This window comes from Elephantulus edwardii, unplaced genomic scaffold, assembly GCF_000299155.1.
Source record: "Elephantulus edwardii isolate Elephantulus edwardi_28Jun2011 unplaced genomic scaffold, EleEdw1.0 scaffold00246, whole genome shotgun sequence".
Lineage (NCBI taxonomy): Eukaryota > Metazoa > Chordata > Mammalia > Macroscelidea > Macroscelididae > Elephantulus > Elephantulus edwardii.
This window is the reverse complement of record NW_006399996.1, coordinates 1,293,297-1,306,578: the sequence shown is the minus strand read 5'-3', so window position 1 is coordinate 1,306,578 and position 13,282 is coordinate 1,293,297. Positions and strand designations below refer to the sequence as shown.

General features: G+C 49.9%; 2 protein-coding genes across 2 annotated transcripts; one reads left to right on the top strand and one right to left on the bottom strand.

The window, feature by feature from the left end:
• Nucleotides 1–3,912: 3,912 nt before the first annotated feature.
• Nucleotides 3,913–9,404, top strand: SLC16A11 (solute carrier family 16, member 11). Its single transcript, XM_006899165.1, is given in 9 exon segments — nucleotides 3,913–3,919; nucleotides 6,705–6,885; nucleotides 6,990–7,036; nucleotides 7,086–7,218; nucleotides 7,305–7,473; nucleotides 7,475–7,685; nucleotides 7,953–8,096; nucleotides 8,327–9,091; nucleotides 9,175–9,404. Coding segments are annotated over 9 exon segments (1,887 nt in total).
• Nucleotides 9,405–10,469: 1,065 nt separating this feature from the next.
• Nucleotides 10,470–13,080, bottom strand: SLC16A13 (solute carrier family 16, member 13). The gene is made up of 4 exons (XM_006899086.1): nucleotides 12,882–13,080; nucleotides 12,602–12,745; nucleotides 11,350–12,087; nucleotides 10,470–10,672 (listed from the first exon to the last, which is right to left on the bottom strand). Exons 1-4 carry the CDS (start codon nucleotides 13,078–13,080, stop codon nucleotides 10,470–10,472), a joined length of 1,284 nt encoding a protein of 427 aa, XP_006899148.1.
• Between the last annotated feature and the right edge of the window lie 202 nt (nucleotides 13,081–13,282).

The following is a 13,282-nucleotide window of genomic DNA, read 5'->3' as shown; positions in this document are numbered from 1 at the left end:
TTAGGGACCTCTCTAAAGTACTCAAGAGCAATGTTGTCTCTCTCTGGAGACTAAAGTGTGCCTGATACAGGCCATGGTCTTTGCAATCACTTGTTATGCATCAGAGAGTTGGACAATGACTAGGGAGGATAGAAGAATTGATGCCTTTGGGCTGTGGTGTGGGAGAAGAGTACTGAATGTACCCTGGACTGCCAAAAAAAACAGATTCATCCTAGAGAGGGTTAAACCAGGCTACTCCTTGGAGGCAACGATTCTGGGACTTCGTTTGACATATTTTGGACATGTTGTAAGGAGAGACAGGTCCTTGGAGAGGGACATCATACTTGGTAGGGTGGAGGGACAGCGAGGAGGGGAAGACCCTCTATGAGGTGGATTGATTCAGTGACTGGGGTAATCAGGATGGGTGTGTCAGAGGCAATGCGATTGGCACAGGATAGAGCAGGGTTTAGGGCTATTGTACATAGGGTCGCTATGAGTTGCAAACAACTCCATGGCACATAACAACAACAACAACAACTGACATCCTATACTTGGACCAGGAAATAGTCCTCAGAACAGAGCAGGGAAACACCACATGGTTCAAAATCAGGAAAGTGTCAGGAATGCTTCCTGTCTCCATACTTTTTCCGTTGATATGTAGAACAGATCATTCAGGAGGCTGGGCTTTATTGAGGAGGAATGTAGCATCAGGACTGGAGGAAGACCCATCAACAACCTACGTTAGGCAGATGACACAATCCTACTTGCTGAAACTGAGGAGGACCTGAAGCGCTGTGGTCTTCCAGATCGATAGGAGCTCAACATTAAGAAGACAAAGATTCTCACCACTAGACCAATTGGCAGCACAATGATGGATGGAGAGGAGATTGAGATTATTAACAGTTAGGGTTTGTTAGGCTCCACATTCAACACTTTGGCACCAGCAGTCAAGAAATCAAAAGGCAAATTGCATTAAGTAAATCTGCTGTCAGTGACCTTTCCAGAGTACTGAGAAGTAATGATGTCAGTTCAGAGACTAAGGTGTACCTGATCCAGGCCATGGTCTTCATAATTACTTGCTATGTATCAGAGAGCTGGACAATGACTAAGAATCACAGAAGAATTTATGCTTTTGAGTTGTGGTTCTGAAGAAGAGTCTTGAACATACCATGGCCCACCAAGAAAACAAATAGGTCTATTGTGCACAGAGTGCAACCAAGTTTCTTCTTGGAGGCTAGACTTTTGAAGGTCTGTCTCACATATTTAAGGCATATGGCCATGAGGGACCAATTCTTAGAGAAATACATCATGCTAAGAAGGGTTGAGGGACAGTGCCAGAGAGGAAGACCCCAGAGGAGATGGACTGATACAGTAACTAGGGCAGTGGGGGTAGGTATATCATAGTCAGTGAGATTGGCTCAGAACAGGGCAGACCTCAGAGCTATTGTACATAGAGTTGCTATGAGTGACAGGCAACTTGATAGCACATAACAACAACAACAACTGTCATTCCTCTTGGTCTTTTCTTCCTTGTCTGCCTTTGTAATGACCTTTTTGTGTTCTTTATGGATGATACTATTTAAAAAAAAATAAAATTTTTATTTTATACTGGTTTCCTTAGAAAGTTCATATACATTGTTACTCACATTGGATCTTCCCCATTTCCTTTACCCACTCCTCTCTCCACCCATCAAATTATGTGACACTATGATTAACCACTCTCTCACTCCACCCTACCCCTGCCCATCCTCACCCCTCTGCTCCCACCCTTTCATCCTTGGATCCTCACATATTTTATAGTAATGGTCTTATATAGTATTTATCCTTATGAGACTGAGTTACTTAGCATAACTCTCTCCAGTTCCTCCCAAGTTAGGCATTAATTTACAAAATTATTGCTCCTGCATGCTGTGTGGTATCCCATCACGTTAATGTACAATTTTTTTTTATAATTTCTCAATCCATTTGATTGTGGTTGGACTTTTGGGCTGTTTCCATGTTCTTGCTATGGTAAATAACATTAGTATGAACAGCGGTGTACAAGTCTCTGTGCCTCAGTCCTCATTTTCTTGGGCTATATTCCGAGCAGTGGAATAGCTGAGTCATATGGAATTTTTATGTTCAGCTTTTTGAGGAAACGTGAAACTGCCTTCCAGAGTAATTGTACCATTGTACAATCCAACCAACAATGTATAAGAATTCCTTTCTTGCCACAGTGGATATTCTTGATATCCTCCCACAGCTCATCCGGTCTTCATTCATTAGTGTTCAAGACCTCAAACTTGTTCCTGAGAGGGTTTTTCAGTTCAGATAGGATAAATTTGAGGTCAAATTTTGGTTGTTGTGGATTTGATTTAACCTTCTTTAGCTTTAATTTGAACTTGCATATGAGTAGTTGATGATCTGCTCCACAATTATAACCTGGCCTAGTTTTCACAGCTGATATTGAACTTCTCCAGCAATTCTTCCCACAGATGTAATAGATCTGATTCCTACCCATACCATCAGGTGAAATTCATGTGGATAGTCTGTATTCATGTTTCTTATAAAAGGTATTTGCAGTGAATAAATCATTGACTGTGCAGAATTCTATCTCCAGCCTCATTTCTGTCACCAAGTCCATGTTTTCTGACTGCTGATCCTTCTTCTCTATTCCCAGTTTTTGCATTCCAGTCACCCATTACTATTAATGCATCTTGATTGCAGTTTCAATCTATTTCTGACTGCAAAAGCTGGTAGAAATTTTCTATTTCCTCCTCTTACTATACTATATATAGTATTCACTGGACTTCCTTGTATGCGTATGGATATTACTCTGTCACTCACAACATTGTATTTAAAGATGGATCTAGAAATTACTTTTTTTTTTACTATGAAAGCAACCTAATTTTCCCTCACCTTTTCATTTCCAGCATAGGGGATCACATGATTGCTCGATTAAAAATGTCCCATGCCAATCCATCTCATTTCCCCAATACATAGTATGCCAATATTTAGGCGTTCCATTTCTTTCTTAACTATATACAATTCTCCTACATTCATGTTTCTCACATTCCACGTTCCAGTCACTACTGTCTCCTTACAACTGTTCCTCCTCCTTTGTGTTCCCATATTTGAAGGCTCAGCCTCAATTGCCATATCTGCTAGTCTACTCTAAGTGTGCTCTGTTGTACACAGGGTTTTCAAAGGCCTGTTATTTCAGAAGTAGATGGCCAATCCTTCTTCCTAGACTACTGGTAATAAGACTACCTTTTTTTAAAAAAAATTTATATTGTATTATTTTTACGTGTACCGTCAAATCAGATCTGACTGGTACAGGAGGAGATTGCCCCCTCTTCTCCAGCAGAGCATCTGGTGGATTTGAACCGTGTACCTCTGGGATTGCAGTGCAGCATCTTGCCACTAGGCCACCAGAACTCCCTTTAAGACTACCTTTTTATGTTAATGAGTCCTCGTCTCATTAGGGTATGCTTTAATCCACTTTTTGAGATATAAAACCAAAACCATTAGAGAACCCGAGACGAGGATGTTCCCCCAGAGCCCTTCTTTTAGAGCTGTGACCCTGAACTTGGATATCTAGCCTCCTAGATGCTTAAAACTATCTGCTTACTCTTCCAGTTCAGTAGAGAGACAGTAACCAGGGAGAGCATATTGGATATGAAACAGTGTTCTCTCCTCTTTCTCAGGAAGTAGCTCCCAGAATGACCTGGAGTGGCCCAAATCCAGCTGGTTCCAGCTCCTGGGTGCCCATACACAAACAGAATCTCTTGCTGGAGAAACCGGTGAGGCCACTTTCTGTATGTAATAAACTCTTAAGTTTCCATGGGCTCCTGTATTCCATCCAAACATTTCAAGTAGCCAACATGACAAAGGCAAAAATCCAAGAGTGAGAAAAAGCCTGTTGCTTCCCTTGAGCAGGTGAGAGGATCGATAATGGCTGGTGAGAGGGTCCAAGAGGGAGAAGGAAGAGAGATGCAAAGGCAGCTTGGGTCCACTTTTGATTGCAACAGGTCTTATATAACATGTTATAACATGCAGACAAATGTACTTTTCCTCTATGGGCAATGGCAACAATTGAGTCAAGCAGTGCCTTTTAGATTTACAGTTTCACCTCTTAGGCTGTTTTTTGTTTGGAGATGTTCTCAACAATTAGGAAACACTGCCATCATGTGGCTCTTAGTTGGTGCTAAGACCTTGAGGGGCCAACTCATAGCTGTCATTAAATCAAAGACCATTATTTGTTGAATTAAACAGCAGAAGTAAAGTGATATTTATCTGCAAAAGGATGTATTTTCTAAAGGTTTTCAAGAAATCAATATCTAGGTTCAATTTTCTTACATTTAAAAAAAATCTAGTCCAAATCTTTAGACATTCTGATCACAAAAATCTTTTCTGTCCTGAGATATATAACTGGGTGTTTCTGTCATCACAGGAGTCTAGAGTCTAGGCTGCATGGTGGAGGGGACCTGGGGGGGGGTTGTGGAAAATGAAAGAATCTTTTCTTTTACTTTTCCATAATTTTTGACTCATGTACTTATAACTTGTTAGTCAAATTTGTGTCTTCTAGGTTGCAACACCCCCATGATACATCTTCAAGGATATGAACATGTACGGCCAAGCACAATCAATAAGAGTGCATCTAAATTCCAAAATCAATCTCCATAATAGTCTATGTGTTTCCTACTGCCAAAGGGACCCTTTAGAGTAGTGAGAGAAGATCTTCACCCTGAAACCCACAGCGTCCCTTTTCAGCAGGAAGTAGCTAAGAGAATACGCCGTCCCCTTTTCCTTATGACTCAGGGTGAAGTCTCTCTCAGGGAGGAGTGATAGGGAATGGCAAAGGACACACTGACAAAGAAGATTAATCAGAACTGGCTTTGACAAGCACTGTGGCATTTGGACAAGAACAAACTGGGAGGAGGGCAGAGAGAATAAATCTTTTCTGTCCTAAAGACAATAAAACCAGCCCGATGACTGGATTCTAAGTCACAGCAACTCCATGTGTGTCAGAGCAGATTTGTGCTCCTCAGGACTGTTCATTCAGGAGGTCTCTAGAACTTTCTTCTGAGGCACATCGGGGTGGATTCAGACCTCCACGTATTTGCTTAGCTTCTGAGTTCTTCACTTTTTATACTGTCCAGGGATTTTTTTTTAAATTTTATTTACCCTTCCTAAATTCACAAACCGTGCTAAAACTGTCCATCCCAGAGGGTAGTGCTGGTATGAAACTGTCTCTAGACCATGCCTAATCATTTCATATGCATGCAAAAGTTGAGTGATGAAAAAAGAACACAGAAGAATCAATGGCCTGAATTGTGTCACTGGCAAAGAATACTGAATACACCATAGGTTGCCAAAAGAACAAACAAATATGTCTCAGAAGAAGTGCATTCAGAATGATCCTTAGAAGTGAGACTTCACTACTTTGGGCATGTTACCGGGAGGCCCATTTGCTGGAGAATGACATCATGCTTACTAGCGGTTGTTGTTAGGTATTGTCGAGTCAAGTACAACTCATAGTGACAGATCTGAAGCTTGTCTTATCCTGTGCCATCTTCACAATGTCTTACACACTTGAGCCCACTGCAGCAGTCACCCTGTCAATCCATCATCTGCTTGAGGACCTTCCTCTCTTTCACTTACCCTCTGCCTTTCCAAGCAAGATGTCCCTCTCCAAGAATAGCCTCTCCTAGCAACATGTCTTAAGCATGTGAGATGAAGCTTTATCATCTTTGCCTCCAGGAAGCACTCTGACTGCACTTTCTCCAAGAATATTTTGCTCTTTTCGCAGTTCACTGCTCTTCTCCAACACCACAGCTCAAAGATATCAATGCTTCTGCCATCTTTATTCTTGGTCCAGTTCTCAGAAGCATAGCAAGCAAGTGATTGGAAAGACTATGGCCTGAATTATACGCACTTTAGTCCTCAAACTGACGTCATTGTTCCTCAATAACTTGGAGAGGTCCCTGACCACAGACTTTCCCAGGACAATGACTCCTGATTTCCTGACTGCTGGTACCAAGGGTGTTGATTGTGGATGCAAGTAATATGAAATTAGTGACAACTTCAATCATTTCATGCTTACTAGAGGGTCAAGAGAAAAATAGTAAGACCCTCAACGAGAGAAATTGACACAGCGACTGCAACAATGATTTTAAGCATAGCAGAGATTGTGAGGATAGCACAGTTCAGGTAGGATTCACTCTGCTGCGTATAGGGTCATCAGACTCATAGTTAACTCAACGACACCTAACAACAACGAGTCAGATTCATTGTCAGTCCCAGGTGTGTTCCTGTACATACAGTCCTGCAGTTGAATTGACCCTCGTTCAAATATTTTTGTACTACTTTTTAGCTTGGATGACTTGGGGCAGGTCATCCATCTATCCTCTCTCCAAGCCATAGTTCACATACTCATTTGCTGTAGAATCGGAAAGATTCAGAGATGACCCTCTAGCGGGTTTTCAGAGGCTGTAACTTTCATGGGAGAAGACTGCCCATCTTTCCTCTGTGTGGCTAACTACCCGTGGATTCGAACTGCCTGTCTTTGTATTAGCAGCACTACTCCCCACCCACTAAAGCTCCTTAAGCTTTAGTTACGTCTCACTTAAAACAGGGATGATACTTTCTTTAAAGGGTTACTATTAAGAGATGCGCCCAGCACATCACATGCTCTCACAACGAAGTGCAGACCTATTTCTCGGTCTTTCCTCTCTGCTCCCCAGGTCAAGTTATTGTAGAGCACCGAGCAGGAGTAGAGGTCTGCGCCGAGATCTACCTGGGGCCCAGCAAAGGTCCCCACAGCCTCTCCCGCTGCGCTAAGCCACACCCCCTTCCCGCCCTGCCTGCGACCCCCGGCCCTGTAAGCCTGCAGTCTGCGCGCCCCCGCCCGGCGCAGGCCCGCAGGTGCGTGGGCGAGAGGGGGCGGGGCGGCGCGCCCTTCCGCGGGCCTGGGGGGCGTGTGGGCTCATTCGATCCCCGTGGGAGCCGGCGGCTCGCCTCACCCGCAGCTCCGCCGATTGGCTGACTCGCAGCGCGCCCCCGCCCCCCTCCCCCCGTGAGTCCCCAGGTACCTAGGGCCCCGCTGGTGCTCTCTGTTTATACAGGAGATCCCGTTCAAGTTCGCCTCCTTCTAGACCCTCGATACCCTCCGGGACCCCGCCTGCCTCAGGAAGCGGGGCGACAACCCGGCGGAACCTTCCTCGCCCTTCCCCACCCCCCACCGCCCGAAGAGGTCGGGTAAGGGAGCCAGAGGGTGCGGGGAGGGGAAGCACCGGGCTTTCGGGGATCCAGCCGCTCCCTTCCCCGCCCGCTTCCTCATGCAGACCCCGGAGCGCCCCCCGCAGGCCTGGTTCCCTGTCCCCTTGGTCCCCCGCCCCCTCCTGGCCTGCTCCGTGTGACATGCCCACCCTGGGAGGCGGACTTTCGATAATACCGGGTCCCCGGCAGAGGCGCAGGAGAGCAGACCTCGCTCACAGGTGTTTTCCTACCCCTGCAGATGGCGATGACCCCCAAGCCGGCCGGACCTCCGGATGGGGGCTGGGGCTGGGTGGTCGCGGCCTCTGCCTTTGCGGTGAATGGGCTCTCCTACGGGATGCTGCGCTCCCTGGGCCTAGCCCTCCCTGACTTCGCCGAGCACTTTGACCGCAGCGCCCAGGACACTGCGTGGGTCAGCGCCCTGGCCCTGGCGGTGCAGCAGGCAGCCAGTGAGGGGGCGCCCGAATTGGGAGGCGGGAATGGTGGTGCGCGTGGTGGTGGGGGAGGCTCTCGCAACAGCAGACGACCTCACAAGCTCAGAAAGGTCGACCGACGGGTGGAGAACCCTAGCTCAGGAGAGGAGCGGGTTTGGAGGGCAAGGGGTGGGGCCACCGGGACGGGGGCGGAGCTTAGACCAGGTAACAGGCCAATGAGAAGTGTGCGGCCGAGTTTGGGGGTCCGGGGGCGTGCCTTCTTTTGATTGCGCCCCCTTCTAGGCCCCGTGGGCAGTGCCCTGAGCACCCGCTGGGGGGCGCGCCCGGTGGTCATGTTTGGGGGCATCCTCGCCTTTCTCGGCTTCGTCTTGTCGGCTTTCGCCCGCAGCCTACTGCACCTTTACCTCGGCCTGGGCCTCCTTGCTGGTGAGATGAGGGGGACATGGGAGTGTCCTGTGGTCCGTAAGGGGTGCAGGGGTGTGCTGGGTTCGGTAAGGGGTGCAGGGGTGTGCTGGGTTCGGTAAGGGGTGCAGGGGTGCGCTGAGGTCTGTAAAGAGTACAGGGGAGGGGAGTTGGGGGAGCCACGGCCCGGAGGAGGGCTGGGGACACTGTGCAGCCCCCGGCACCTGCCCTCAGCCCACCCCTTCCACTCGCAGGCTCCGGCTGGGCGCTGGTATTCGCCCCCGCCCTGGGCACCCTCTCTCGTTACTTCGCTCGCCGTCGAGTCCTGGCCGTGGGACTGGCGCTCACCGGCAACGGTGCCGCCTCGCTGCTCCTGGCGCCCGCCTTGCAGCTCCTTTTGGACACTTTCGGCTGGCGGGGCGCCCTGCTCCTCCTTGGCGCCATCACGCTGCACCTCACCCCCTGTGGCGCCCTGCTGCGACCCTTGACCCTCCCTGAGGACCCCGTGGCTTCCTCTCGCGGGCCCTTTGCAGCCCTTGGCCTGGGTCTCTTCACTCGCCCAGCTTTTTCTGTCTTTGCTCTGGGCACGGCCCTGGTGGGGGGCGGATACTTCATCCCCTATGTGCACTTGGCCCCTCATGCCTTAGATAGGGGTCTAGGGGGGTATGGAGCAGCGCTGGTGGTAGCAGTGGCTGCAGTGGGGGATGCAGGCGCCCGGCTGGTGTGCGGGTGGGTGGCCGACCAGGGTTGGGTGCCCCTCCCTCGGCTGCTGGTGGTGTTCGGAGCTCTGACAGGTCTGGGGCTGCTAGCCGTGGGCCTGGTGCCGGTGGTCGGGAGCGGGGACTGGGGGGGACCTCTACTTGCAGCAGCGGGGGCCTATGGGCTGAGCGCCGGAAGTTATGCCCCGCTGGTTTTTGGGGTCCTCCCAGGGTTAGTGGGCATTGGAGGTGTTGTGCAGGCCACCGGACTAGTGATGATGCTGATGAGCCTTGGGGGGCTCCTGGGCCCTCCTCTGTCAGGTAAGGGGAGCCAGAACATCCATTTTGATCCTTCTTTTGCCCTGGGGTCTAAGGCCACTAAGCTCCTCTACCTTTCCTCTCAGGCTTCCTGAGGGATGAAACCGGAGACTTCACTGCCTCCTTCCTCATGTGCGGCTCCTTCATCCTGTCTGGCAGCTTCATCTACATGGGGTTGCCCAGGGCACTGCCATCCTGTGGTCCAACTTCTCATCCAGCCACACCACCCCCTGAGGTGGGAGAGCTGCTTCCAGTTCCTCAGGCTACCCTGCTCACCCCGAGAGGCCCTCATCCCACTGTGGACACCGCTTGTTAATCCCCCAATAAAGAATTCCTGTCCCTTTTCCTGCAAGCTCCACTGTTAGCAAAACTAGGCCCCTGGAAGCACGCTCAGTAAGATATTCAAAAAGCCTCATTGAAAGGAACAGGATTCTGAGTCTTTAACAGGGATTCTTCAAGAATTGTCAGTCAGCTTAAGTCTTTAAGGAGAGGTGCTCGTTCCCATCATTTCCTCTTTCCTGAGTATCCACACCTCCCAAACTAACACTTTGCTTGCATTGCTATCCCATTCTAGGGGCCTGAGAGAAATACAAGAATCACCGATTCAGATCTTTCCCCACCTTGCAACCTACTCCCCATTACCTTAATTTCTTCTCTAAGTCACAAGAGAGTTCTAGTGGGTAAGGAGTTTTGCTGCCAACCCAAAGACTAGTAGTTTGAATCCCACCAGCTGCTCTGAGGGAGAAAGATAGGCATTCTCCTGTGTGACAGTCTCAAAACTGGCTGGAAGGTCAGCTGTGAGTCAGTTCCAACTGATGGCACATAACACTAAGAAGTTACAAGAAGATAGTGACATAGAGGGATGGGGTGGGGGGAGGCTCAGAGCCGAGTTGAGGGCTCAGATGCTCTGGGTCATCAGAGTTTCTGGGCACCAGCTTTGGTTATTCTCCAGAAAGGATTCCATTTAGCTGAACCAAGCAGATGAGCCGCAGCTCTGCTTGAGTTATTACTGTCCAGAGTTCTTAGCAGTTTCATGTCAAAGAGACATTCCTGTTTTCCAAATATCTCTGTCTTTGGAGAAGAAAAAACTTGAAGGCAACACTAGAGATCCTATGTAAAGACATCCTTAGCCTGTGGTGTTCACAGCTGATGCACAACTCAGTGGGGCAGGCTGATCGCAGAATCCTTCATAAAAGTTGGTAGAGCCAGATAAGAGATAGGAGTAGTTGACAAAATAAAGTGTTGGCACACGTTTCACAGTCCTGCGTGGGGGGGGGGTAGGGGGTGGAGGCTACCAGGCGGTTTAAGGCACAGTGGTTCCATGGGGACCAAGAAAGGGCATGAGGAGAAGGCATGGATCTTTCGTCCTCTGGGCCCGAGTTCAGTTCTCTCCCACGCCTTCCCTGGGCAGGGGGACTTTGGTATCTAGGGCCTCATTGATAAAGTCCTGGGGCCTGGAGGTAGGTGGTGAGACGCAGGAGAAAAAGCCAGGCAGGGTTAGAAGAACTCCACTCCCTGCGATGAGGAAGGCCCCTGCCACCACAAAAGAAGTTGTGTAGTTGCCTGTCACATCCCGGAGGTAGCCTAGGTCCAAGAGAGAAAGAATGCACATGGTGATCTGTTCCCTGTAGTTGATGACTTAAGACTCTTTGGGTGGAAACAAAATATGCTTTAACGCAATCATTGTGGAAGAGCTGCATTCCAAAGGCAGGACTGAATGAAGAAGTTCTAAGCTTCACCATAGGCCTTCCCTTTCCTGCCTTTCAGACCACACATCAGGACCTCCTCATCAGCCAGTGGGGCATTGGGCTATAGATAGGATCCAGTCATGCTTGTGTCTATTTTTCTGGCAACGATGACCTTTATCCACCTTCAGTTAATTAGTTAAGAGGAAAACATTTAAGGGTCTGAAGGTTCAGGCATCTTGAGTCTGAAGAACTTTGATCAGATGGCTAAGAAGAGACACTTGGGCTGGAACCCAGTAGGCCAAGGGAAAGGGAAGACACTGGCATGCTAAGCATGGCCAGGCTCAGCAGCGCCTCTAAAAATCCAAACTGTAGCCATCCTGCCAAGGATTATGCTTAGCTCCCCATATCTTTCCACTTAACTTCCCAGGCCAAGTTTTCTTTGCCTCCTAGGTTCACTTCACGGCTGCTATGAATGGCCATGCAGGTTATGTAATATACAAGCCCAGGGGTAGTATTCAGATACATTCTTACATGAACAGTATTCCCTCTAGTTGTGCAACATGTTGCCCTTACCTGACAGAGGAGCCCCCAGGAGCCCCCCGATGCTCTCAACCATCTGCACCAATCCTAGGCCACAGTATATCCTTCCAGTCCCCACCAGTTCAGGCAGTATGGAGAAAGCCACTGGGGTCAAGGCTCCTGATGTGAAGCCATAGGCTATAGCCAGAACCACTAGGGCTGTGGGAGCCTGAGCGATGGGGAACAGGATCAGTGACACCCCTGTCAGGGTGGTCCAGAACATCAGGAGTCGTGACACTGGCCCCGGGATTGCATCACCCAGCCACCCAGAGGCTACACGTCCCACAAGATCAGAAATAGCAGCCACTGAGAGTAGGAAAGCAGCAGGCAGCGGGTCCCAATCCAGGTCCTGGAGGTGGGCCACCAGATGTACATAGGGAACGAAGTAGCCAGTGTTGATCAGGGTGAGGGCAACAGTGTAGCGAAGGAAGGGTCCGTGATGAAGGAGGGAGGCAAGCTGAGTCTTAGGGCCACCCATAGCAGGGTCCTCAGTCAGCGAAAGGGGGCGGAGGAGAGCACCACAGGCCACCAGGTGGAGAGAGAGGGCAGATACCAGCAGCAGAGCACCTCTCCAAGCATAGTGATTTAGCAGCCACTGGAAGAGGGGGGCAAAGGCAAAGGACGAGAGGCCCACGCCTGTCAGTGCTAGCCCTGTAGCCAGTGATCGACGGCGGAAGAAGTAACGGGACAAGCAGGCCAGGGTTGGAGCGAAGGTCAAGGCCCAGCCAGAGCCTGCCAAAAAGGGAAGAAATGGGAGTTGAGGGACTGAGGGGCCTCTGAGCCCCAGGTAATCCCACCACTATCTGAGGAGTCTCAAAGACCTAAGTTAAAGTCTTGGTTTTCATGTATTTTAGCTGTATGATCTAATGTGTTTTACTCTCTCAGCTTCAGTTATCACATCTGCAAAGTGGGGACAATATATTTTATGAAACTGGGAAATTAGGGATAATGCTGGGAAAGTAACTAGCACAGAACGTTGGCATTAAGTTCTGCCTCTCCCGTTTCTGCCAAATTGCATAATCTTCTAGTCTTTCTTCATATGCAAATAGGATGATATCTATTCATAGCCGGATTCTGTATATTCTGATTCACCATCTTTTCATTTCCTGAACATGCTTATCATCCCCCTAAGAGTGCTCTTCCGGGCCTGCTTGCTAGCCATACTTTCCCCAGCGAACACACAGCATAAGTTCAGAGTCCAAAGACTCAGGGCATTTTAGTCGCCTGCTTTTGTCCAGGGTCTCACCTGACAGCAGCCCAATACTCAAATATAGATGAGTCAAGGAGGTAGCAAAGGAGGCGAGCAGCATCCCTAGAGCCGCCAAAATGCCCCCGGTCATCACCACGGGCCTGGGCCCGAACTTCGTGCTCAGGGCACTGCCTACAGGGCCTGGAGAAGAGGAAGGGGTTCTTCGGGAAGGTCCCAGGCATCCTTCTCCAGCACCGGTCCCTGCCCCCACCCAGCCCTTGCATCTCCTCTCCCTCTAGAGGAGACAAAGGACTCTGGCTCCAGACGCAGCACTCACTCCCAAACTGCTGCACCGCGATTCCTATGGAGGCAATCCAGGAGACACGCGCCGCCTGCTCCTCGAACGCCGCCACAAACTCCACGAAGAAGACGCCGAAGGAGCGGAGCACGCCGAACACGAGCGCCGACTGGAAGAAGGCTGAGAGAACCACCATCCACCCCCAGCCCCCGTCTGGAGGCTCAGCCCCGCGCGCCATAGGTGGGGGGTAGTCACAGGATCTCCGCCACTAGGAGACCAGGCTTAGGGCGCTCCACCCCCGCTCACCCACCCAGCCAGGCAGCTCGGAGCCGATGGAGAAGGAGAGGCTGGAAGTGGCGCAGGCTTGAAGGCTGCAGAAAAAATGACACCAGGCAGTCCCTTCCCGCAAGAGGGGCGCTGGTAGCGGGGAGAACCGGCGG